Source organism: Rhinichthys klamathensis, unplaced genomic scaffold (assembly GCF_029890125.1).
Source record: "Rhinichthys klamathensis goyatoka isolate OS25496 unplaced genomic scaffold, OSU_Roscu_1.1 h1tg000358l_1, whole genome shotgun sequence".
NCBI classification, from domain to species: domain Eukaryota; kingdom Metazoa; phylum Chordata; class Actinopteri; order Cypriniformes; family Leuciscidae; genus Rhinichthys; species Rhinichthys klamathensis.
In genome coordinates, this window is record NW_026606867.1 from 1,425,915 (window position 1) to 1,453,800 (window position 27,886).

The following is a 27,886-nucleotide window of genomic DNA, read 5'->3' on the forward strand; positions in this document are numbered from 1 at the left end:
ATTTTCTTATATACCCATTCATGGTGGTAATTCATGTGGATCATGTGTGACTATTTTCTAAGACCATTTCCCCTTTTTGAATCATGTCCACATTTTGTTTTTTATTCAATACGTAACATCTTTTGGTCTAATATTACCAAAGACCATCAGAGGGTTAAGGACAAAAGGAACTATCCATAAAACCAACTTAAGGAAATCTAATCTAAGTGATAAAACACAAACACCAGGCAACATAACTTTATGATTCTGAGTCATTTTATTCAGATGTGCAGAACATACACATAAAATAATTCACTTTATTAAGCATTAACATTGTTTTTCCTCAAAAAAAGTCTACATTCAAGAGAACAAATCACTAAATTCTTATATCACTGAAATAATAGCTCTTTACACTGCTATTAATGGGAAATATAAGCTTCTCATTTGCCTGTTTCTGTGGTACAATTGCATATAGCAACTACAGAACAAGCAAAGATGTTTCATAATTAGAGCGTTTATTTTTAGGCACTTCAATCAAAGGGAAAGATAGTATACTAGCAGTAACACATTAGAGACGAACTATAACTGCCAAATCGGGTGCACTCTAAAATTAAAGCAACAGCATAAAACATCCTTGAGGTCCTTGAGATGATCAAGAACACAAACATGGATCAAAAACATTCCCTTAGGTACAGAAATAAAAATGTGCTTTACAATTCCGTTGTTGTCATATTCATTCTACACAGAGTAAAAGAAGACATTCAATATCCACATAAGAATAAAGACATATTATCCTTAACTTAAAGCAAGTGGGGAAATATAGCAGAATAAAAGACAGACAGAAAGCAACAAAGTCTTTTAAATAGATACTGGTAGATAAACAAAAGACAATCATTTTCAACAGATAGATAGGAGCTATACAGGGAAAAAGGAAATTTGTCAGGAAGCAAAAATACTGCTAAGGGATTTTAAGTCAAGAAATGACTGACAGCCCTACACACAACTGAAAAATGCCATGGACCAGACAATAAATTATCTGTTTGTTGTGATCATTATGGCCGTTGAAACATGGCCAAATAATCATTATTTTGGCTCATTTAATAAAAATAAAAAGTAATGGAATGTTCACAAAATGAACAGAATGCTTGGAAAGCCCACATTAAGCCAAATTAAAATACAAAGATGATATACATTCACAGCGTGTACGACTCAGAATGGTCATACAATTTTAGAGACCTTCAACAGCTTAACGTGCATTGATTAAGATCATAAGAAAATTAGCAGGGACCTTTATGCATTTAAATGTAAACAATTATGCTACAATGAAATTTCACTGCACTTTTGTGTTCGAAGAGAAACCGATTACATAAATTACAAAAGCAAATGCAGAATTTGAGAATGTGGTCTATCATCTAACTGTCCATTCCATCGAGGAACTCTCCTTCAACGATGTTCTCTAGGCGTTTCATGACCTGATCACTGCTTGGGGGTGGGTAGTCCACAGCATAATGTGGGAGGTGTGCGGAGGAGCCATTAAAAGAGCAGCAGAGGGTGCTGAAGAACGGCACGAGATCCACGATGGAGCAGAGGGAACGCAGTGTGAGCAAAGGAAACACCAATCGTTCTGTGCTCGACTCTCCCGCTGTTCCATTCAGCTCCTGAACACAGCCAAAATATTTATAGACTGACAATTGGGTCTACTTGTGAAAAAGCACCATCTTTACTGGTTCGGTGGTGCTGAGACACAGATATTTTAAGCATGTCTTGTGTAAGGAGATCTTACCCCATAGCGTCGGTTTATTCCATCTAGTATCCTAACAATATGGGGTTTACATTCTTTTTCGCCTTCCATCAGAGTGTTTCCTGGTCCATCATAACGGTCAACATCTACTTCAGGAATGAAAGCCCAGCGATACCTATAAATAAATATTGGCAAGTGATTAAGAGGTCATGTACAGTAAATTTTAGGGTGTGGAGCATATCAGAAGTCATTTATGTTGGGCCAGGCATGACAGGTCACCTAGAAATAATACAGAACCTAATGATCTATTACTGACAGCTGCCAATGTTAGGGCAGCCATGACAGTCCACTTAGGCCAAAAGACCTAATAAGAAGTTCACCATGTTATATTAATAGTGCCTGTACCTTAAATAAAAGGTCTTTGTGAGGTTAGGTGCGTAAAGAAAATGAATATTTAAGAAATTTTGTTTTTTCCTTCCGTGGAACACAAAAAAATATTTTGCAGAATGTCTGAGCCATACTATGAAAATGCGTGATCATTTATATTGCCAAGCTCCACAAAAGGATAGAAGTGGAATACATTTTTTTAAAAGTAGTCTGAATTGTGTGCTATATTTCAAGTCTATAATATATTTACTGAAAGAAGATTTAAATATAGCACACCAGGACAACTTTATGGTGATTTTTGGACTTATTTGACATGGCAGTAAATACCATGCCTATTTTTATTGTATGGAGAACAACGGCTTTAAAAGACTTCAGGGCAAGTAAATGATAATGTAATTTTGTAATATTTGGGTGAATTAACCCTTTTAGCCCCACGTACACTACCGTAAGACCGGTGCGACTTTTTACTGTTTTTGAAAGAGGTGTCTTATGTTTACCAAGGTTGCATTTATTTGATCAAAAACACGAAAAACACAAAAAATGGTTAAATATTATCACCATTTAAAAAAGCCATTTTCGACTATTTTAAAATGTAATTTATTCCTGTAATTGCAAAGCTTACATTTTTGAGCAGCCATTACTTCAGTTGTCAGTGTCACATGATCCTTCAGAAATCATTCTAATATAGAAACATTTCTTATTAATTTCAATTTCAACAGAACAGTGTTTGGTCATTTGACCATTGGAGAATGTCCAACCACTGCTTCTGTTCTTTAGAAGTTTAAGTAAACTAAAATTTGACAATAATTCATAAAAACATCTATAATAATGCTCAATTGGACTGTTTCTCGTCATTTATCACAGGTATGGCAGGAGTACATGCATACACACAGTTCACATGAGTCTCACATTTGAAACAGAGGCATCTGCTCTGGAGGGAAGGACACAGCGGTGTCCAGGAACTTGCAGGCTGACAAGTACATGTCCAGCTCTGCCTGAGGGAAGCACAGTAGACCATTCTTGTCATGGCCACCTCGCAATTTACTCCTGAAACAGAAAGATTTTTTTCCATGAAAATTGAGGGAAAAAATATATACAGACAGCAATTTGTCATAAAGGGAGACTCACTTTGAAACTTCTTTGTCATCCAGCAGTGTCTTCTCAAGGCGGTTAAAAATGCGTATCTGAAATATTCAATATAGATTTTCAAACTGCACCCAACTAAAAAAAACATTTAAAACAACTGATGAAGCATTTGAACACAAAGAACAAATGCTCTTTGTGAGGAGAGGACCACTGGCATATTTCTTACCAGCTCAGTGACCATGATTGGCCAGAGAGAGGTGAGATGTTGTGGTGAGATCCTCAACAGGAGAACACGGAACATGAGGAACATCTGAGCTGACACTGAAGGAGTCTGTCCTACACGCAGGTTCTCTGTTAGACGCTCTAGAATATATTTGATGAAGAAAGTGTTAGCTTGAAATTTTTCCTATGCTACATTACAAGTAACCTATATTTGTTTTCCACACAGACTCAGTGATACCTTGTATGAGAGGCAAATAGAAGTGGTACTGGTCATTCTCTCCGCTAAACATGGCAAAAGCCTGTCGTTTCAGTAGCATGGGCTTCTGCTCAGCGCTGTTGAAGAGCTTTAAAGAACTGCTCTGCATGCCTACATATGGTACAACATGAACCCACACAATACAAATCAACACACTGATCATACAACAAATGACTGTCTAAAGCAGAAATATGTACATATACTCACTCATCAAGTCTTTGAACATTGTTTTCTCATGAGTCAGAAGATGGTCTACGATGGATCTCCAACTAAAGCACAATATGAGAGTTTAGTGGCTTATATGTACTGTATATAGGCCACGCAAACTATTTGACTATTTTGATTTTATGCGCATTTACTTGATAAAAACCACTACGTTAAACCAGAATAAAATTTACAGTGTTGTATGTATCTTACTGGCAGGAACACGAGGACTCCATTGTGAAAAACATTGGGTCCATGAAGAGTTCCAGCACCTCTTTCTTCCAAGCTCGTTTAGTGTAAGCATATCCACTCAGATTGCTCAACAACTGAGCACCCGCACAGAAACTAGGCATGTTATAGGCACTGAGAGATAGAGATATAAATTGAGAGACAGCTATGGATACATCAAAAGTGAGTAAGAGTTTTAAATAGGGGTGTGATGATACACTTAGCTCATGAGTAGGGTTAGGTATCGTCTACATTTTAACTGTTTACATTCGGTGCCGGTACCCAATGGTACCTTTTTTCGGTACTTTAGGCATGTTTACATCAATAACTGTAAAGAAACTGTAAGTCATTTATAGAATTGTTATTGACATTATGCCAGAGCTGCCTTGGTCGCTGTCTGCCATTGTCTGTGATGTTTGAATATTCATAAAAAGTGCATTCTCAGGTACCGAAATTTGGCACCGTTTGATTTAATGTGAATCGGTACTCGGTAGTACAGACGTAATTCGGTCGGTGGGTGCCATTAAAAGTACCGAGTTCGGTACCCAACCCTACAGATGAGACGATACAAGACGATATTTTAACACTATTTTGAATAATTCTTGAATTACGAAATATATGACTGGAAAAATAGTCTTTTATTAAACTGAAGTTCACAAAATGCAAAACAATGCAGGTGCATTTTGAAATGTTGTAATTAATCATCTTGTAATGAATGTCACTTAAGTTCTACTATCTGAGTATGAATTATCATATGCACTAAAAGACAGAACATTATAATGCAAGTACTGTAAAATGTTTTGCCACAAAACTCAACTCCATTATGCTGATATCTTAAGACAGCTTTTCACATCAACGAGAAATATTGGCACGTTTTAATATCGCGAGATCTCGTCACACCCCTAGTTTTAAATGAAAATGATCTGACACCAATGTCATATGACAATAAATAGACAAAAGCTTCTGAATAAAATATTAAGCAGTATTTACAACTACTGTATAATTTCAACTGAAGTGCTTCTTTAGCATACTCACCTGTGATTTTTTAGATAGGGAAAAACATAATACATAAGACGGGAAATGAGAGGCACAGCTTTCTCCTTCTCATCACTGCGATAGACCATGTCCAAAAGAGGAGCCAGAACCTACAAACACAATGAGCACAAATGAGAACACTGGTAATCTATTGCATTTCTTCACCCAATTTCACCACATGTCTCTTACCTCAGCCAGCAGAACCAGAGCTTGTACACTGAATACAGATGGCACTGAAGATGACACCATAGTGCTACCCTGGCCAGCACACTCTGAGAGAAAGGCATGAAAATAATCCATTTTAAAACTGCCTCTGTTTCGAAGTAGGTAATACAGCTAAGCATTATTAATTGCATATGTTGGCAATACAGCAATGGGCATTATACTGTAAATATATGATTTTCTGCATATGTTTACCCTCAAACTCATTGCCATCATGGTCATCTTCATCTCCCTGAGGACAGACTTGAGGCTGTGCTTTCACTTCCAGGTTACGGCTCAGCCAGCTAGTCTGCTCAAGAGATGAGCCTGCCACAGCTCCCACCGCTTCTAGTATGCGCTGGCTCACTTCCTGTTGAGGGTACAATTACTATGTAAACGTATTTTGACATTTCTACTATATCAACAAAATCTCTCGCTGTATCGGTCCTACCTGCAGTTCTTTAGTATCCCTCTTGTTGTCGATATTGGGAAGTCTATTCACACAGTCATTAAGGATGCTGCAACAGTAAAATAAACAGAAATCAGTGTTTCAAAAGACACTTTACCTTCCAATAGTATATAACAAGAAGTTAAGAACAATAATTGTTTCATGTAATTAATAAGAGCTCTTATTTATCTTTAAGAGTTTTCTGACTGCCTTTTTAAAAATGTTGCATTAAACAACTAGGCGATGGAGGTGTCATGAGTGGTTTCCAGGACATTGTAATGTGGTTGCTAAGGTGTTCTGATTTTGTTATTAGTATGTTGCAATGTGGTTGCTAGGTGGTTTCGTACTGGTAAATTTGTGCACCAAAGGTTCATATTTAGGGTTAGGGTTTGTTCAAATCTCTATGAGCAAACGTAATAGTGAACGTAAACGTTAGTTTATTCACCCGAGGAGCAAGAAGTGTCCAGGAGGGGCGAGGTTAAGCTGGGCAGATTCTCTGAGCAGACAGAGAAGAGGATTGATGTTCTCCTGAAGAGCTTGAGCGGTGAGACTGCAAAAAAAAAGAAAAAAAAAGACCAAGGACATTACCATCTACACTCCACTAAAAACGTCTGCCTTGTAGAACAATACAGTCAAAGCTGAATCTTCCAATGTACAGTAAACAACATCTTTGCTTAAACTGGATTGCAACAGCTCACTGGACTATAGTCATTTACAGTAAAAGACATTATATGATAGGAAATTAGATAAGGTACAATTAAAATCGAGAATGATGTCAATGGAAACTTTTACCTTTGAATGTAGACGTAGCTGAACTGTAGCATTGGAATGTCAACTAAAGTAGTCTTCTGATAGTGAGAAAGAGATTGATCATTAATACATGATGTAATTCGATAGTTAAATATCTGTGTGTGCACCCACTTAACCCATAGTCACTGTTTGGGGTCATTATGACCCCACTGGACTTTTCCTTGATTTTTTTAAAATGTTCCCTTCATCTCAGGGCCATAAAACTCTGTGACTTTTCCTACATAATCTATCTAAATATGCACAAAAAAACTGGGTTCGATTCGGTTGTTCTAAAGGTGTGTAATTTTTTTTTTACCATTTAAGGGGTTTGGGGTCAAATTGACCCCAATTGAAAATGAATGGGAAAATGAATAAAATGACTTTTTCTATTTTGTTTGTCAAAAAAATAAAAGTAAATCCATTATAAATCTGAAATGTTCTACATATAAACCAAGGTCTGGTCCTAGAGCATAAATAGAAAGTAGAACAAACTTTCTATCTCATACACACACACAGACACACACACACAAACACACATGTCATGACTGCAACAGAGAGCATTTTTACAGAAATTGGCAAATAAAATAAACAAAACTGGCATAAAAAAAAAAAAAGACATATAAATCAAGGTCTGGTCCTAGAGCATAAACACAAAGTAGAACGAACTTTCTATCTCATACACACACACACACATACACACACAGACACAAATCTATGTGACTGCAACAGAGAGCATTTTTTTTACAGAAATTGGCAAATAAAATAAACAAAACTGGCATAAAAAAAAAAAAAATCACATATAAATCAAGGACTGGTCCTAGAGCATAAACACAAAGTGGAACGAACTTTCTATCTCATACACTCATACACACACACACACAAACATGTATGTGACTGCAACCGAGAGCATTGTTACAGATATTGGCAAATAAAATAAACAAAACTGGCATAAATCTGTGTGTGTGAGAGAGTGCAATACCTGATCTCCTTTGATCTGATGAGGTTTCTTCACCACCTCTCTGATGAGCTGCAGTATGGTGTCCGTACGGAGTGTGTTTAGTGCCTTCACAAGGTCCACCAAGGTCATTTGAGAATCGCTAGCATCTGGTAAAATCTATGCATGAATATAAAAACAAAATGTAAAAACATCATTCCAGTAGTCTATAGTATGACATAATCTCATTTTTGCATTCTGATAGCTATAGTTAACCTTATTTCTGGAACGTCTTTTGCGGCTCTTCCTGCTACTCCATACAGCAGCCACAGAGGCCATGACCTGCACCCCAAACTGCTGAGTCAATGGCATTAAGAACTCCAGAACCTTTTGCCTCAAGATCTACAGAGAACAAAAACATACATACGCACCATTAAGCAGTCAACAAGATGGCATGATGTTTAAGTAAAGAAAATTATATAAAACATTTTTGTTTATTCAAGTATGAGATATACCTTTGTGCCTTTAAAGTACACAGAGGTGGGTGAGGCTCTGCTGCTACGGGAGGAGTCACAGCCTTTGACCACACCCCAGAGTAAGGCCATGCTGCTAATCATGTGTGGAAACTCCTCCAGAATGGCATTGCTAGCATTTCGTAGGTCTGGAACATCACAACCAGCAGCTGTCTACAGGCACAAAAAAAAAAGAACATAAGTCACATTAGTGTCACATTTGAAGCATTCTTACATGCTCAGTGGTGATCCTGACATTTTTAATGTCCATGGCAAGATCAGACTTGATTGTAACTACAACTGTATGTGGATGTATATCAGGAAAACTGGTGTATTTGGTTGAATTTTATGGTGCAAACTGTTTTTGCAAAAGAAACCACAATGCTATACTCCTACTAGCAACCAACAGTACAGAAACTTTGCAACTTCAGATTCAGAAATGTAGTCAGTGTGAACAGACATTGAGAGCTATGAGAGTTACATAGGAGGATTTTGCCTCACTAGGCAAATGTCTATGTCACCTATGCCAGGATCTGCCACTATTTTCTTTAACGGGTGCGGACATCTTGTATATCTTACCTTCTTGTGGTCTAGAAGACAGTAGTGTGTGATAGTGGTCAGACCTTCCAGTAGTGTCAAAGGATAGTCAGGCGCTATGTTCTCCCTCTTTAAGGTACCACTAAAGAAAGCCACAAAATAAAAGCCAAATTCAAGCTATGGTTGCAACAAAACAACAACATGTAAGTATTGACACCTTATCAGACACTTCATGTGCACCCACTCTCACACAAACGCAAACAACCACACACATTATTTACTTATGTGAAGCCTTGATTCCATCGTGCTCGTGCTGTTTAACCAGTTCATCCAGGTTCCTGCAGATCTGGGCAATTATGGGTGATACAATGATGGCCAGTGATCGTCCTAAATAAGGCAGAACTTCACATAGCAGAGTCACCCAGGCTGGGTGCATGGCGCAGCCATACTGTGGGTGCAAAGCTCGGGCTGCTGCTGACACAAACATGCCTTGAGCGGTGATAGGCTGACTGACTATGTAACGCACTGCTTTGATGGACTGCTGAAACATCACAGCAGTTTGCCACTCTCGAGCCAAGGCTGAGGAGGGTTGTTCTGCACGTCGCTGTGGGTTGGAATGGCTTTGATCGGGATCTTGTGACTTGGAGTGTGGTGGACACACGTGGTGCTCCAATACAATAAGAACCTTCAGAAGCTTCAGTAGGACAATCTGGAGTGGGTGCTCAGCCCAGGTCCCATCCCGGCCAAAGTTGATCAGGCTCTCTTCTGAGATCTCCCTTCCGTCTTCTCCTTGGTCTTCTTCAGGCAACGTGTGCTGGTCAGGCCGATCAGCTCTCTGGCAGACATACATAGAGGCGGAAAGTGTTAGAAGGACGTACTGCTGCACCTTGTAGCCCCAAAGAAGGTTGCGGACAGCCTCCAGACTAGCAGTTCCCTTTGCCTCTCCAATTTGAGCTTGCTGGGCCACCCTCACCAACTGGATCATCAACTCAGTCAGTACCTCCACGCTTTTCACCTGCACCTCCCGATTGGCCTGGAGTTGGCAATTGGGAACACTAGCATAGGAGGGATAGTGAGAGCGGAGATAGCGCATACAAAGGCAGGTGAGTAGCTCTAGAAGGAGGGTTGGTGGAGAAGAAGGAGAAGGTGGTGAATGGAGAGGAGAAGACGCTGGCTGGGATGGGCTAGGAGTAGCTCCACTTGGTGGAGTTGAGATCTGCAATTGCCCATAGAAGCTGCCACCATCCTGAGCCTGACGGTGCCTCTGCAGAAGGTTCTGGATGAGGTTGAGATGGGCAATGGAGCTGCAGTCCAGAGAAGTACTGGATAAAGCCTCCACAAATGGCCCTGCACTTGTCCGGAGGATGGTCTCTAAAATAGTGAAGGCATAGAGAATTCTCCTGCTCTCGTACTGCTGCTTATAGAGTAGAACATGGCGGAACAGTGAATCCACCGCTTCACATTTCTCCCGCCGTCGCTTCAGCATCCGGGATTTGGCCATGGCCTCCAACTGCCCATCGTCTTCATCACTTGAGAGCGAATCTGAAACCTGTGTTCGTTCTGAATCCACCCTCTGTAGGCCGATGGCTACACCCTCCTCCTCTATGCTACCGTCGTCATGTCGCTGTAAGTAAGGGGCGGAGCTTGAGGTGGAGTTTTCGGTGGAGTTCTGAGCACCACTTGTGTCTGCAGATTCGGTGTGTTCACTTTCCTCTTCTTCCTCTACTTCTTCATCCTCTCCCTCAGTCTCTTCACTCTCACTCCGGGACATTTTTGGGGAGTCTGTGGGTGTTAGATCTGGATCTCGTTCCAACTCTGCCCACAGTGCTTCACGGTCTACTATGGTGATGCGACTAATAAAGCTTTCTTCTGTTTGGCAACCAGGCATCATGTTGTCTTCAGCACTTTTTGTGATGGATTTGTCTCTCCAGCTCAGTGACTTTACATTACCTAAATCACATATACAGTAGAATCAGACACCAAGAATATATATATATATCTTAAATTCATAATTTCCATTGCCCTAAAATAATGTATTCCATTACAAACAAACATTTCAATTGACAAGGTGCTCCATACTTTAACAGCCATTACTCCAGTCTTCAGTGTCACATGATCCCTCAGAAATCATTATAATATGCTGATTTGCTGCTCAAAAAACATTTCTTATTAATATCAGTGTTAAAAACAGTTGTGCTGCTTAATATTTTTATGGAAAATATTAATATTTTTCAGGATGCTCCGATTAATAGAAAGTTCAAAATAAAAGGATTTATTTGAAATATAAATCTTTTGTAACATTATAAATGTTATAAATGTAACATTATAAATGTAAACCATTATAATGTTACATTATAAATGTAAGGTCCTGACTATCTGTGGTCATAAAAAATCCCAGGATGTCCTTCGAAAAAGAGTCACTTTTTTATTGTCACTTGTAACCAATTTAATGCATCCTTGCTGAGTAAAAGTAATAATTTCTTTAAAAAAAAATCTTACTGACCCCAAACAATCAAGAACCAGAATGAATTCTGTCTTCAACACTATGTGCAAATTACTATATTGATTATTTTAGATGTAAAGGTACAATCCAGTTTCCGCTGTATTATAATTGCCAGCACAATTTAAGTTGAATTTTTATTACTAATTATTTGATTTGAAATTGTATTACTTAATTTTGTATCATTTCAGTTTTTATACTACAATGCAAGACCTGAAACTTTAACTCCCAAACTCAAGCTCAGGTACCTCTGTGTATTGATCTGGTTTGTGTGTTTTTGTGTGTCTTGATTCCATACCAAAGGAGAGATTCTGTTTGACGCTTTGTATGGGTGATCTCTGCGTTTTCGGGTCCAACAGTAAGAGTAGCACTGGCTCCAAGATGCGGACCACATCACTGAGGGAAAGAGCCCGCACCAACCAGTTCTGTGCTGCGGCCCTTACACTACCATCCTGATTGTTCAATCTATCTAATACCACAAACAAAGACCTGAGAAAACAAAAGATATAGAGATCATTGAGTGGTTATGGCACGAAATTGTGGGAGAATATTACAAAGGAAGAAATATTATATAACATAATATTTCTATAAATAATTACATAAGGAATATTGTGTATAAACCTGTCAAAGGAGCGGTTGAGAGAAGTGCTGCGATTTGTCTGGATCTCTCGTGTCAGGTGCCACAAAACTGAGAACCTGTGAAGCGCCTCCAGACACACAACCTAAAATGAACACACATAGACACACAATTTAAAAAATGTTTCGGCTTAGTGTGTGTAAAATGTATTAAATGAGGTTTCCCCAGTACCTTGTCCCCACTGAGTAAACCTAAGCAGATGATGCCCTCGCAGATGGATGCAGACGGAGCCAAGCAGTGAAGCCGATAGAAGAGCTCCACGCAAGATACGTGATGCTCTCTACGCTCTGTGTCTAACTGAGCCCATAACACCTGAGATACACGCTACAAGAGAATTGAAGTGAAGACAATAACCAAAGTCACTTTAAGGAAGTCAGATCACTCAGCGGCCATCTTGGTAAAACCGACAGGCAGCTATTTTTTATGTAGACAATAGGCAGTACAATTCCTATCTACTTGAATGGAGAATGACTGAAATCTCATAATATGTTATTAAAACAGTCACGTTAAAGGTTTAATAACGTGTCAAATCAGTAAAGTTTGGGTATCATAAATGTTGCTGCTTTAGCTCAAATCATACTAAAAATTCATCTACTATAACAAGCATGCATATATAATTGAGGATTAAAAAAAATAGGTAATGCAACTATCAAAAGGGAAATTGGCTCTTTAAACTGAATTGCAGGACTTCCATACATAAAAAATAATAAAAATAGTGGTCCATCTCCTGACCCTTGTAATGTCTCTAGAATTACCCTTTTCTATTTTATACATTTCTCATTCACGACTAGGGTTGGGTATCGGTTGGGTTTTATCCGATACCAGTACCTACTCGGTATTTTTTAAACGGTTCCGGTGCTTAAACGGTTCTTGAAACGGTACTTAAGAAAACGAAACCGCACACACTTTATCAAAAAATAATACCCTTTTATTTACAAGGCCAAACTGGACACAATATTAACTTAAATCTTTAAACAATATAAATACAAATAATAATAAAACCAATATAAAATAAAAATTCACATTTACATAATATCAAATAAAACAATATTGTATCAAACAATGTAATAATACTGGAGATTAATAGAGATTACTAGCAGGCAGAGCTGCCAAATCTCACGCATTGACCGTGAGACTCACGCAAATGACCCTTTTCACACGCTCTCATGCACGCCACACACATCCATTTTCTCACGCAGAGAAAAATCGCGGACAAAGAGGACACTGACACCGACAGACAAGGTTACTTTTGATATGGAACAAATCCACAGCTGTCAGATTCTGTCAATATTTTTACGAGATTCACACAATAAATAACGTTTTGGCTCTTTGAAATGTGACAGATCGCTGTAGCGCGTCAGTTTAAACGGCACGTGATACAGCAGCCTACAAATACAAATCCACTGCTTCTTAGCTACGCAGCGTTGACTGAACCTATGAAAGAGAACATCTCTGGTTACTGGTGTAACCTATGTTCTCTCAATAGGGAACGAGACGCTGCCAAGCTTCTCGCGCTGCCGACCAGCTTCCTTTTTCGGCAAAGAAATCTGAGGAGCAGATGGCGCGCGCGCGCCAACATAATATGACGACGTTAGTGCGTCGAGGCGGCGCCCGCGCCATCAGCCAATGAATTGGCTTGATTCTATATGGATTCAGACTATCGGCACACCCAGAGGGCGTTCTGACGCGTAATTTTACACGTGAAATGCAGCCAAACCTTGCGAGCAAGAGCGCGCATGCGAGACAGAGGAGACTGTGCATGTGTGTGTGTGCGTGTGTGCCTAATTAAGTCAGGCACCGAAATCAGGCACCGAAATTGTCGTTCTTATTCGGTCTGGTTACTACCGTTTACGTCGGAACCGGTTCCCTATTGGCACCGAGTTTCGGTACCCAACCCTATTCACGACAGAACAAGCTATAAGAAATGCAACCTGTTAATCATAACGTGCCTTACCAGGTAAAAGTCTGTGGAATCCCCCAGAGTTTTGAGAACAGCTGGGTAGATGGGTGGCAGGGTGACCATTTGCAGCTGTCCGCTCAGTGGGTTAGCATCAGAGTTCTTATAACGCTGGTTTTTATCCTTAATGACGAGGGCTAAAGACTGAGAGTGATTGATCAGCTCCAACAAAGAGGAGATAGCAACATGTTGCACCTAAAAACACATAAATAATAAAAAAAAGTATTATCAAATGATTCAGCTTTCAGAATGCAACAATTAAAGATGTAGTAAAAATGTTTCCATGTTAAAATGTCCTATCCCAATTCATTGTGCAGAGGCAACTTTAAGTAAGCCATTCGTAGGCTGACTCTCCTGAAGAGTGAAGTGTTAACAGTGCATCGCTATCAAAACATTGTTTGTTTGACAGGTCAAATTTTGACTCAACCAATAGTGTGAGTTTGGGGGTGGGGCTACCTGTTTCTCAGAACATTGGAAGATGGAGTGCGTGGACATGTAGCTTATTTTAAAATGTTTAAAGAAATTAAGGGTGGAAATAACAGACAACAAGGTCACAATACAAAGAACATGCATTAACAACTAACTGACATTACAACCTCAATGTCTTTGTTTATGAATGATGAATGGGGGAATGTCATGTGTTCCATTCATGTCTTTTCAAAGCTGTATACATTTCTTTTGCTCTGCAGAACACAAAATAAGATATTTTGAAGAACTTTGAGAACCAAACAACTTTCGAGTTCATTACATTCTATTGTAGAAAACACTGAGATTTTTTTTTTAGATATACTTTTGTGTTCCACAGAAGAAAGAAATCCCTACAGGTTTGAAATGACATGAGGGTGAGTAAATTATGACAATTTTCATTTTTGGGTGAACTATCCCTTTCAATCTCCGCCTTTAAGTACTTGTGTACCTGGTAGTCTTTCGTCAGGCAACACAGAGTCATCAAGGACCTCAGCCACTCAGGAAGGCTTCCCTCTATATCTAAGGAGAGAAACAATCAGTTTATAAAAGAACACATCCATGTGCTGTGACATGTTACATCAGCACAGTTTAATGTAGTATTGGAATACAATTCTTTTATTCACCTGTCTTGTTGAACATAGATGTGTGAAGGTCTTGGTTCTCTTCCTCAGTAAAATACACAGGAAAAGTTGTGCATTCCAGGAGAAGCTGGCAGACTACAGTGAAGGCCTGGCGGCACAACTCTGATATCTCCCCTTTGCCCTTTGACTGGAAACTTCCCATCCACTCCAACTCCACTGGTCTGTGGTCTTTACCCCCATCCCTAGAAGACCCATGAAGGGCATGGATCCTCAGTTTACTAGGGTTGAAGAACTCAGCAAGTCTGTCTTTAATAAGACCCAAGTCTCGGCTGCCTTTCCGTTTCAATGGAGACCGTTTACTGCCTCTAGGAGAAGCATTAGGATCTAGCTGATTGGCTTCGTCCTGTTTCTTCTTCTTCTCTGGATCCACGGCATCTAACAAATGCCTGAGAGATACAGGAAGTGAATGCGAGTGAGACAGAGAGAGAAAAAGAAAGCATGTACAGTGAGTATGCCTACTGTTAGTTGCAGAGACAGAATTCAACAAACTTCCAAGAGGGCCTCAAGATGACCTCAAATGATTTAAAATAAGCTAAAACAACTAAACTTTTTCTTTGAACAACCAGGATTCCCACGGACTTGAAAAACCTGGTTATATGAGCTATATAAGAAAAGTGTGATTTTTAGACCTGAAATAGTCATGTAATTGATAAAATCAATTGGTATTTTAGCAGATGCTTTTATCCAAAGTGACTTAAGAAAGTGTAACAAAAGCACTTTGTCAAAGAGTCAACAATATGTGTAATATACAAAGTCAGGTTTATTAGACGGCTAGATTAGGAAGCAAGCTAATTATATTAAACTGGATATGTTAAAATCAAACTTTTGGAGCATTCACATGGCAAATGAAAAGTCAAGACGAGTGCATTGCATTCAGGAATATATTTTCCCTTGCTAGGTGTTCTGATTGTATATGCACATTTAGTCAAATATAACAGGTAATTTCGGTATTCTATGCATACTGAAAATATGCTTATTGGGCACACACAGGATGCACCGAATTTGTAAATTACCTTGTGATAACAGATGCCAGTATATCCTGCAGACATTTGGACATGTTTTCTATAGTTCCTCCTCTTTTCCACACGTCCTCTGCTTCAGAGTTCACCTCAGAAGCAGCTTCTGATACATTACAGCCTGGTAGAAGGTGCTGTTCAGATGGAGACGCGCTCAGGCCTAATCCACTGTCTTCAGAGCGCAAAGGAGGGTACGGAGCTTCACCTGGCTCTGCCTCATGGGTCTCCTGTCCATTCAGACAGACCTCACTAGTGCTGCTGTCATGGTTACTATTCACCTGGTCACCTTCTTTGACTTTGTTGTTGCCAGTGATCACTATCTATATTGTACAAAAAAACAACAACAAAAAAACAGAGCCCGTTTAATACACACCCATTTCCAACCCATAATATGAATGGCATTAGGATATAAGCTTTAATTTGTTTGATTATTAAAACTCTCGTTATATACTAAATGCAGTGGCCCAAACATTTACACTACTGCTCAAATGTTAAGGGTCAGTAAGATTTCAGACCATATTCCTTATGTAATTATTTAAAGAAATATTATATTATATAATATTTCTTCCTTTATAATATTCTCCCACAATTTCGTGCCATAACCACTCAATGATCTCTATATCTTTCTGTTTTTTTCTGGGGGTTTTTTTAAAGAAAGAAAGAAAGAAAGAAAGAAAGAAAGAAAAAATAGAAAAGAACCACCGCTCATCCGTCAAAAATGTCTTGTAGAGAGGTGCTGCTACAATAAATCATCAAGAATTGTAAAAATACAGCAGCCGCACACTCAAAACACTGTGCAAAATCAATTTGATTTTGCACAGTGTTTTGAGTGTGCGGCTGCTGTATTTTTACAAAAAAATAAAGAAAGAAAGAAAGAAAGAAAGAAAGAAAGAAAGAAAGAAAGAAAGAAAGAAAGAAAGAAAGAAAGAAAGAAAGAAAGAAAGAAAGAAAGAAATTGAACAAAAGTGACTATAAAGACTTTTACATTGTTAAATAAATACTGTTATTTTATAACTTATATTCATCAAAGAGTCCTGAAAAAAATGTATCATAGTTTCCCAAAAAATATCGACATTTTTAATTTTGACATTACTAATAATAAGCAATAATAATGTTTCTTGAGCACCAAATCAGCATATTAGAATGACTTCTGAGGAGTCGGTGACACTGAAGACTATAGTAATGAATGCTGAATTTGTTTTAAAATATATTCAAATAAAAAACAGTTATTACATTTGTAATAATATTTCACAATATTTCTGTTTTTACGATAATAAATGCAGCCTTGGTGAGCATAAGAGACTTCTTTCAAAAACATTTAAAAAAAATTTTTACCAACGCCAAACTGACCCATCATACCTGTGTTTGCTCCACATCTTGTGTCTGCGATTCGGCCTCCATGTCCATATAAGCCACCGGCATCTGGATCTTACTGAGCACTTTAAAACATGCTCTCATGGCCTGTGTGAGCTCCTGTAGGCTGAGGGATGTCATGTGACTATGCAGCGACTGCAGCATGCTGCCTAGCATCTGTGGCAGGTATTGCGTTTGAATCTCTGCATAGAGCTCCTAAAAAGAAACCCAGACCAAATCAGACCAAATGACCAAAAGTTTCAAAAAAGGTTGTCCAAAGATGAATCACCAGATCATACCAAAGGAATAACATCCAACAGGAAGATAATGAGTGTTGAAAGTTCAGTCACTGAAGGAGGGCTGCTCCAGTCTTTAAATAGACCCCTCCCATCTGGATCACTCAGTGAGCTGAGAAACAACCATAACACTAGGTTGACATAATTCTATTTATGTTCACGTAATGCAGTTTATTATGAGTTTGTGCGTGTTTACCTGAGAGAGATTTGGAAATGCCTTGTCATGTAGTGCCAGAGATAATTGCTGCTCATTGCACTCACAAGCATATTGACGGTCTTTATAATCTCTGAGGCGGTTTTATTCTCCTTGATTTTACTGCACACGAGTAGATAATCAACAATTAGAAACAGTGTTCATTTGCATATTATTTACTCATCTTGTACATTTATTCTACCATTCAAAAGTTTGGGGTCGGTGAGATATTTTAATGTTTTCGAACGAAGTCTCTTATGCTCACCAAGACTGCATGTATACAAAATATTGTGAAAATATTGTTAAATATTATTACAATTTAAAATAAGTAATAAGTAAATTATTCCTGTTATGGCAAAGATGAATTTTCACCAGCCTTTACTCCAGTCTTTAGAGTCACATGATCCTTCAGAAATCATTCTAATGTGCTGATTTATTACTATCAATGTTGAAAACGGTTGTACTGCATATTATTATTTTTGTGGAAAACGTGATTCTTTGATGAATAGTAAATAAAAAAACGAAAATAAAAATCTGTGTTGTCACTTTTTTTTTATCAATTTAATGCATCCTTGCTAAATACAAGAATTCACTTCAGAAAAATACTGACCCCAAACTTTTGAACGGTAGTGTATATCCACTCATAGTGAATTCAAATGTAATATAATATAAAATATAACAATATATATTTTCAAATATATTAAAAGGTGTCACTTCTGAATGGTCAATGGATGAATTCTGCAGTCAAAAAAATTCTATAATGGACCTCTATACTGGATATTCAACGGTTGACCCTGACAACCAGTTTTGAATATTGTGATAGTATTATGTTTCTCATAGCCCTTACATAAATAATTTAAGCTGAAATCGATTTCATGCCCATTTATTTGGTAAAAATGCATGTAATCAGTGGGATAATGTACAGTCAGTCACTATTGCAAAAAAGACCCCTTTAGGATGATGCAAAATTGACCATCATGCTGGGTTAATTTGGGATAATGACCGACTGACTGTACATTATCCCTCACTCGTTTAGCCAGGTTTTACTCATGTTTGACCCTTGCTGACTGTTATATCGGGACCCTGACATTATTTGTGTTCTCTAGGATTCAAAATCATGATGTCGGTTTTGCAGGTATAATTCTCTACCAGCTAAGCTACAGGAAAACTTGTCCACTGTGAAAACATGAGCACTGAATTCATCTCTGACCTGTTGAGTTGGCTGCCACTAAGGCTGGTGTTGAGATTATCCTCTCCCAGCATCACTTTACAGTAGCTGTAAAAAGCTCTGACCACCTCCAGCAGCACATCAGACAACACCAATGGCCCTGTAAATGAGAGAATGCGGAGACATGAGTAATAATGTCAAATAGGGCCAAAGTAAAGCATTTTACAACTTACAACTTCAACCATGTGGGTGTCTTTACCTATCTCAGATTTGTCCAATAGGCTAATGATGATGCGAAACGGTCTGAGATACTCTATTAGATTGTCTGGGTTGGCCTCTATATCTTTCTGCTTCAGAATATTTACCAGAGCCTATGAAGAAAATATCAAATATGAGTTTATTTGAACTATGCATGCACAGAATTTTGTACAGTTTGAGTGAGTGTGTTATCTTCTATACCTGCACCAGTAATTCTCTGGAGTGTGTACTGAAGTAGAATGCAGTGTATTCCTCCACAGTGTTAAAGCGACTGGAATCTGCAACCACCCTTCCTCCTTTGATGTCTAAGCCTGACAAAACACACATATAGAAATATACTTAACCATGTTGTTTCAAACCTGTACGTTTTACTTTTCTCATGAGGTTTTTATTTTGTTTTACATACAACGAAAAGGAGACAAATTGCCATAAAAGATCCATAAACATTCTTCCCTTAATAAAAATTCCATTTGTCTTCCATGGGATTACTATTCTCTACTAGATAAATGCCATTTATTTTATGAAACAGTACTGGAGTATTTCTGTGCTATTCTGTAATTGTCTGACAATTTGTGTACAGTACCGAGCATCCATGCATACAGGCGTCGATTTAGAGACATATCTCTCCTGAGCAGGGTGAGTGAGGCAGCAGACACCACACAGATCATCTCATCTGGATTTAGTGGGATGGCACATTCCTCAGGATCCTATAGATTGTTTAAAAAAAAAAAAAGTCTTACACATGGTCTGGGACATGTCAAATGTAGTTGGGAGTGAAGACATGAAGAAAGAAAAAGGGGTTAACCTGGAATGTTGTGAAGGGGAAGAAGTAGAGAAGGATTTCCAGCATGTTTCTCTGGACCAAAACATTAGAGTCTTGTAAAGCGAGGCAAACAGCCTTCACCTGGAGAGGAGAGATGGGGAGGTGTCCATATCAATTACACAATTCCTTCAAAACAACAGAGCTTAGTCAGAGTAGACAGACACCCGGTGTAATTTGACACAAATGTCTGGCTGTGAGGAACAAAAGTACAGTCTGTTCAATATGTCACACCGGTTCTAGGTCATGTCTAACTTTCACAACCCCTACGAAAGATCTGTTCAAAAGTCTGGGGTCAGTAAACTTTTTTTTTTTTTTAAAGAAAATAATAAGTAAGGCTGCTTTAAATTGATTAAAAGTGACAGTAATGACATTAACAATGTTAGAAAATATTTCTATTTCAAATAAAAACTGATCTTTTTAACTCTAATTCATCAAAGAATCCTAAAAAATGTGTAATGGTTTCCCCAAGTAATTAAGCAGCACAACGGTTTTCAAAATTGATAATAACAAAAAATGTTTTCTTGAGCACCAAATCAGCCTATTAGAATGATTTCTGAAAGATCATGTGACATTGAAGATTGGAGTAATGATGTTGAAAATATAGCTTTGCATCACAGGAATAAATACAATTTTAAAATATACAATGTATTTTCAATGCTTTCCATTTTCAACATTCTGTTGAACAGACAATACCTTTTCCATCACAGTATTGTTTTAATTTATGTCAAATTAATGTGTACTCTGTCTACCCTGACAGAGGTCCATTTTTGCATATATTTTCAAACAAAAAATCTTTTTAGTTTAGATGTACAAAATACAATTTTAATGTTATAGAATTATCTCCAAACACATACACACACTTACCACTAGTCTATGGTCTGTTCCAAGCATATACTTCTGTTCTCGAGCAGTGACTGAGTGGTCAAAGTGTGCGACGATGAAGAGTGAGGCTGGGAGCCGTACCAGAGGACATATAAGCACTGAACCCCACAGCGCTCCATAAAACACAGACTGACCCACCAACACCGACAACTTCACAAGCAACGCATCCGTCCTTAGACAAGAAGATAGATGAAGTGGGTTTTGTAACATTGAAATCAAAGCCTTATCAGGAAATACAGTAGTGGCCAAAAGTGATTTTTGGACTAGGAAAACTGAAATCGGCCATATTCTCTGATAATGTAAGTCTATGGAAGACCCATGTTTAAATGAACAAGGACACATACTTTTTCTCCAATATAATCAAGGTAATCTCACTTAATGTAAAATGGGTTACGTATTAATTGAGGCACAGTTGTAGTATGAGTGGCAAAAGAGTTCCTGGTACCATAGTGAGTATGTTGTGTAAAGTTTAGGGTCACATCTCTGAAGTGTCAACTTGTGAATCATTTATTGATGAGTGGTGTTAAGTTGTACCTGTCATAGACCTCAGCGCCCTCCTCCAGTCCAGGCAGCAGGCCCATGATAAAAGCTTGCAGGCTGGGTAACAGTGCCTTCTGAAGGGGCAGGAAGTACCGCTCGTACAGCGTCAACAGAACCGGCTTCACTGACATCGCTGCGTGTCCCAGCAATGGGAAGAGCCCTGAGCTGAAGTGTACACACACGCACAAGTGATTTGATCAATGACCTGGACATTTCTATGTGAGATTCACTCAGTATTTGTCAATGACACCAACCTGTATATGAAGAGATCCTTTGCTAGCCATTTTGTGCCAATGATTTTGAAAATGACCTCATAGGTCTCAAGTGCTTTGAGATGGACGCCACTGGGCAGGGCAGGATGCAAACACTGAGCCAGACGCTTCCCGATGATCAACCGCCGTGGTAACAGAGAGTACTTCAGATTACTTTGGAGAGCCTGAGAAACACAATGAGCGGGAAAGGAGAGCAGGGTGGACGGTTTAACAAAAAAAAAAGTAAAACGTTTTTTTAATGATTTTCTATAGGTATCTATATAAATGTATATGTATATATAGATGTCTGTCTACATATAAAGATATAAAGAACCACATTGATAATAATAATAAATGCAATTGCTTTCTTGAGCAGAAAATCATCATATTAAATTAGAATGATTTAATTAGAATGATATCTAAAGGATCATGTGACACTGAAGACTGGAGTAACAATGCTGAAAATTCAGCTTTGCATCACAGGGATAAATTTAATTGTAAAATATATTAAAATAGAAAATCATAAATAGTTATTGTAATAGTTAACATTTTAATAATATTTCACAATATTACTGTTTTTATTTATTTTATCAAGTAAATGCATCCTTGGTGTGTGAGAGACTTCTTTCAACACATATCTCACTCAGCAACCACATTTACTGAACAGGTAAAAAAAAAAAAAAAATCAACAATAGCTCAGAGGAGGAACCGAGACAGAGGGTTTAGTTTGTTATTGCACAGCACTTGAAACATATTTTACAAGACATGCCCTCAAAAATGTCACTCTCTATACGAAGTGAAAATACTTCAAGTGTGTAAAAAAGTAGATTATAGATAATAGCGTCATGTTAAATATCAAATATCTAAAACAAATACACGAAATCCTTTTATATTCACACAGGTTGCCTGGTAACTCGCATAATATCCGGAAAGTCCCATTGAGCAAACAAGAAAATCACATGCCATATAAAGTGATATAGAGAGAAAGAAAGAAATTTAAATAAGACAACAGTTTTTTTTACATCTGCACATTAACATGGAAATGTTTTTTTTTTAAAGTGCAGAGGAAGGTTGAGACAAAAACTATTTGTCTAATCTTAAGGACAGTGTACACAAGTCCTGTTCAGCGTATTCAAATCAGTTGCACTTTGAACATAATGTTTGAGGTCAAGCAGTAATGTTTTAACCAATGCCTTCATTCAACAGGACTGAAGATCATAAACTGAAGTCTCTCACTTCCCTAAAAAACTGTAACTAAAAACGATCTTAAACTGAACTAAGCAAGCTTCATCGTCTACTTGCAGAGGGAGGTAAAGTGTGCCAAACTGTGTATTTTGTTTTTTTATTTATCTCCCGGTTTAATGTGCAGACACAATTATAAGTTTATCTCCCTGAAACATGTAAAAACTGTCTCTGTGGTGTTTTTCCCCCCAGTGTTTTTGACCTAGGCAAGTTGATGAGACAAATTTGACAAAGAAAGCAGGATATCTTTAAAATTCTCTCTTTTAAAAACATAAATCAGAAAAGAGCTGAAAGAAGTTTTTCAAAGCAAATGATAACCTGAATCTCTAAGTGTGTGGATTTGTTTTATCCAGGCTTGAAGTACCTTGTTGAGTTTTCCTAGTGAGGAGATGAGATCAGCCCATTCACTAGATGATTCAAAGTTTCGCAGCGCCTTCTCAATGACAGCTCCGTAACTACGGTAACGGTAGTCATTCTGAAGCTCGGCTTCCTCAGGATCCATCATGCCTCAGTCATGTCCCAGCATGCTCAGTATCTGTCTATGACACAAAACAGAGAAATCCTGCATTACAACTTATGATTACACAAAGAAAAAAATGCATCATGAAGTGAGGTGAAATCCTGCCAATGACAATCGATTTCTGATCGAGAAATGTACAAAAGGCAAATAGCTGGTAAATAGAGGTGCATGTTAAGGCAAGTAGATCGTGCTTAGGGTTAGGGATTTGAACAAACCTCTAACCCCAAGTATTAAACTGTTTGCTGCATACAATGACCTCAAATCATGTGTGGTTTATTAAAGAGATGTGTGCTATCCCTTTTACATCCCATACAGTACATTGAACCAAGCCATATTTAGTTACCAGAATAATCACAAAGACTGGGATTGAGAGTAAGTAGCGTAAGCAATCCCAGCCACCACCTATAATGTAGCAGGCCATCGCAGTTTACATTCCTTCAACAAAAATGGAAAAAAAGAGCAAGAACAAAGGAAGAATAGTATTTATATGAAAAAAGATTTTTTGTTTTCAATGTACAAGTCTGTACTGTCACCTTTGTTCAGTTTAATGCATCCTTGTTGAATAAAACTTTGTTTAAACTTACTGACCCCAAACTTTTATATGATAGTGTAAATGGCATATTATTTCATTTCCAGTACTCAATTTCTGAAAACTTTCCTAAAAAAAAAGGATTACAAAAATGCGACAGTACTGAAATAAACCAAAACCCAAATGAAATAGGACAATAAGTAGCATATAAATAATTGTAATACCGTCCAAGTGTCCAACAGAGACATCAATGGATTACAGATGGACACAGCGTCTCTTTTTCCTCCCTTGAGCTCATTGTTCTAATACTTGCCAGGAATGCAGGGGGGAACAACAAAATACAGGCGAAAAGTCACATGAGAGGAATCAGTGCCCCCGTAGCGGATTACACTTTCAATGCAATCATATTCGCAAACCTGCAAACCGGCCTGAATGGGTCAAACTGGTGGAAATGGACAGATTAATTGCAGAGCAACAACTCATAACAACAACATATCCAATCACGTCAAATGACATACTGACAAAATAAGGGCAAAAAAGGCAAAAATGTCTGTATATTCTGTGTGGGCCAGCTCATAAACAGACAGACATTACAAATATATAGGCTACGCACCAAAAACAACAGACAAGTAGAAGACAGATACTGGTCTCTGCTTAGATATGGTGACATCTGTTAGCTCTCTGGTGATAAAAGCCCTGATAACATGCACAAGCACACACACACACACACAGTGAGACTTACATCTGTTCAATCTGACGCTATGAGCATCAAATGGGCATCTAGAGATTTACAGAGGATTTAAGAGACAGAAGCAAGCCCCAAAACACGTGCCTGTAGAACACAAACACACCCAAACAATCTGATGATCTATAAACAACTACTCCAAGCAATCTACCTGTTCATCTTTCCGTTCTTAGTTTTACCACCACCCAGAAATATACACAACAACTCCAGTCCAACTAGTTGATATGCTTCTGAATATTAAGTACTAATTTTCATCACTGTAAAAAATATCCTGTTAAATATAGGCCTACGGTAAAAAACTGCAGCTGTTGTTGACATTTTTATTGAATGGTAGTATATTTTACAACTTATAATTATATATTTAGTTAAGTGATATAAATAATTGTAATATACCTACTTTAACAACCAAAATCTGCCTTTTTACCTTAAAATGTGCCGATAACCACCACAATAATACAGGTGGTACAATAGAAAGCCATAATGATGAATCAGAGTTCATCGTATTCGTAAGTGACCTGTTTATAAAACATGGTCAAAACTCATTCATAGACAGTGCACAGGGTCATACAAAGACAAAACACCATCAGGGTAACACACATGACACTAATATGCAATAAACTAACTAAACAACAAAAAAATTTACACAAAAAACACTAATGTGTGCATTACTGATAACAAAAATAAGAGGAAACAAAATTATGTATAAAAAATGTAATCATATGTGATGTGTAATGCAGGGAATTCTGGGAATATTCTTTTACTGTTTTTCTGTAAATTATATGGTATTTCATAGTTTTTAGTGGCAAAAACCATAACTTTTACAGTATGATAGATACAAGAAAATTACATATAATATGATGTTAACATTTACACTTTTTCACCTTATGTGGTAACTTACAGTTAACCAATTAACATTTTTTTCTGTAAAAATTACAAAAAAATGTTTATAGTGTACACTTTTATTCACACATTAAATAGATTCAGTGTCTGGCAGGGGGAGGCATAAAGCCAGCATAGCAAACACAAACACTCACACAATTATCCTAGCTTATGTTCTTAATATCATCAGCAGCTTACAGTCATTACAACAGCAGCTCATTAAAAAAAAGTCCCAAGGAAGCATCATGAAGCCTTTAAAATTATGAGGGTGGTTATTTTCTACATCTTTTACACTGCTTGCCTGAAAATGAAGAGGTTTATTTTTCCGCAACTGTTGGAATATTCCTGTGTACATGTAATCAACATATTGTGAATAAGTAAATGAAGATATGTACATTATTTTGCTGTGTTTTCTCCTGTAAATACTGGAGATGCTCAATATTGCCATTTTAGTCATTTTGGTCAGTAACTCATTTAACCCAATGAATGAATTCTGACTAATGTCCTAAAAAATATAATACAAGAGCATGATAAGGTAAAGAGTTCCTTATAGTAGTTTATTTTAGTGATAAATAAACTAGTAAACTAGAATTACCTTTGATTGAAAATGAGTAGATTTGAATGTTTAGTGCTTATAGGGTGTTCTGTTCACATAGTGTACATAAGGTGTTTACATATGACTGATTAAAACATATGACATGACAGTTATCTTATTCAGATTTTTTAGAAAATGGAACATTGGCTTAAACATGGGCTTACAGAAATCAGGTTAACGTGTTGTGGTTCTAAATTCTGAAATAAAATCAGGATATTCCTGTGCATGTACAGTACACTACTGTTTAAAAGTTTGGGGTAGGTATGAATTAAAAAAAAAAAAGTTTTTGAAGTGTCTTATGCTGACCAAGGCTGCATTTGTTTGGTTAAAAAATACAGTAAAATGGTAGTATTGTAAAATATTATAATAATTTAACATAACCACTTTCTATTTTAAAATGTATTTTTTTTCCTGTAATGGCCAAGCTGAATATTGAGCATAATTACTGCAGTCTTTACATGATCCTTCAGAAATCATTCTAATATGATTTGGTGCTCAAGTATCATTTCTTATTATTTTCAATGTTGCAAACAGTTGTGCTGCTCAACATTTTTGTGGAAACCATAATATATTTTTTTCAGGATTCTTTGATGAATAGTGTTATTAATAGAAAGTTTAAAAGAACAATATTTATTTGAAATAGAAATCTCCTGTAACATTATAAATGTATTTTTTGTCATTTGATCAGTTTAATGCCTCCTTGCTGGATAAAAGTATTAATTTCCTTTTAAAAGGAAATTATAAAAAATAAATAAATAAAATATTCTGCCCCAGATGTTTTAATTGTACAAATGTCATCTATACTTTTTATTTCCAGATTACAGTACTCAGTTTATGCACCATATATTGTGTACAATCTCCATTTTCTAAAGGATTGATTTGTCAGCCACTCTACAAAGCATATACAAAGTCAGCTCTCCCTAGGCCATGTTTTTAGTCTACAAGGTTGCACATAATAATATTGGTCTATTGATCTGGCCATTAATAGTGCTTCTCTTAGCAGCATACCAGAGAAACCAGTGCACTGGGTGCCGGAGAAATGTACTGCAAATGGATATATGTGTGTATGTGATAAATACATAGACCTTCATTTCAGCGGTCATGGAAGCTGGATTTCTGATATACCCCTTTCACAATGTTTGAGCAACAGATTCATTCAAGCAGCAGTGAGGCACAGCAACACAACAAACAGAGACCATGTTATGTAACTCAAATCTGTCCTTGTTACATCCATTGACTTTCTGGCACACTGAACATCATATCCATTCTGTGCATTTTCATCCTAAAGAGTATAACCTCATGGTTTGACCGTTAATTACTGTCCATTTACAATCCACATTTTACATAGTGAAAATGCATTTTAATAAAAATAATAAAATAATAAAATGAATGAATTAATGAATGAATTAATGAATGAAAGAATGAATAAATAAATAAATAATATTTTTTAACTATATTTGTCTCACCTACTGTTAGGACAACCAGCATTATACATATGAAAGCTATCCTCTATTTGAACTAAAGTCATGATTACAGAGGTACCTATAGTGATGGTTTACAATAAACTCACCATGAATATTTTATTACATCCATTAAGACATGTCATGCTATTGTAAGAACTGAATGACTCACCCACTGCAGCAAAATAGGATGGTCGACAGATCACAGGGTCTCGCGCCAAATAACGATAAATCGACAGTTTGGAAACAGTAAAAAGCGAGAGTAAGAGAGGACAGGTACGGTACACTAATATTCAAAGCTTCAATCAGCTAGCCTAGAATTGGATCGTTCAGCTGATTTCCACCAAACAAACAGTTCATTTGCGTACACTTCC

The 27,886-nt window shown here is 37.4% G+C and overlaps 1 protein-coding gene across 2 annotated transcripts; it reads right to left on the bottom strand.

Annotated features, from left to right (window-relative positions):
* Window positions 1–233: 233 nt before the first annotated feature.
* Window positions 234–27,886, bottom strand: dop1b (DOP1 leucine zipper like protein B). Of its 2 annotated transcripts, none has more exons than XM_056232932.1 (39): window positions 27,685–27,886; window positions 23,149–23,323; window positions 21,546–21,727; window positions 21,286–21,456; window positions 20,734–20,923; window positions 19,852–19,950; window positions 19,630–19,753; window positions 19,248–19,357; window positions 19,048–19,159; window positions 18,831–18,948; window positions 17,624–17,743; window positions 17,431–17,530; window positions 17,138–17,347; window positions 15,776–16,098; window positions 14,745–15,148; window positions 14,570–14,640; window positions 13,651–13,848; window positions 11,868–12,020; window positions 11,681–11,781; window positions 11,358–11,548; window positions 8,841–10,509; window positions 8,602–8,701; window positions 8,026–8,196; window positions 7,787–7,912; window positions 7,556–7,690; window positions 6,580–6,635; window positions 6,233–6,337; window positions 5,791–5,857; window positions 5,556–5,709; window positions 5,328–5,410; window positions 5,139–5,248; window positions 4,089–4,238; window positions 3,879–3,940; window positions 3,654–3,782; window positions 3,420–3,556; window positions 3,236–3,291; window positions 3,017–3,154; window positions 1,763–1,895; window positions 234–1,637 (listed from the first exon to the last, which is right to left on the bottom strand). In XM_056232932.1, the coding sequence occupies exons 2-39, from the start codon at window positions 23,287–23,289 to the stop codon at window positions 1,392–1,394; spliced, it is 6,945 nt and encodes a 2,314-aa protein (XP_056088907.1). In that variant the 5' UTR covers window positions 23,290–23,323; window positions 27,685–27,886; the 3' UTR covers window positions 234–1,391. The 2 variants fall into 2 exon arrangements, with proteins under 2 accessions (XP_056088907.1, XP_056088906.1); XM_056232931.1 differs by having other exon boundaries at window positions 17,431–17,539.

Bases quoted from the DNA above. Each gene is read 5' to 3' on its own strand.
- dop1b (XM_056232931.1), bottom strand. From the start codon at position 23,289: ATGATGGATCCTGAGGAAGCCGAGCTTCAGAATGACTACCGTTACCGT. The intron at 8,702-8,840 runs GTAAATAATGTG...GGCTTTCTTTAG, and splicing joins GGAATCAAGGCTTCACATAA to TGGTACCTTAAAGAGGGAGA. The intron at 8,197-8,601 runs GTAAGATATACA...TTGTGCCTGTAG, and splicing joins GTCTTCTAGACCACAAGAAG to ACAGCTGCTGGTTGTGATGT.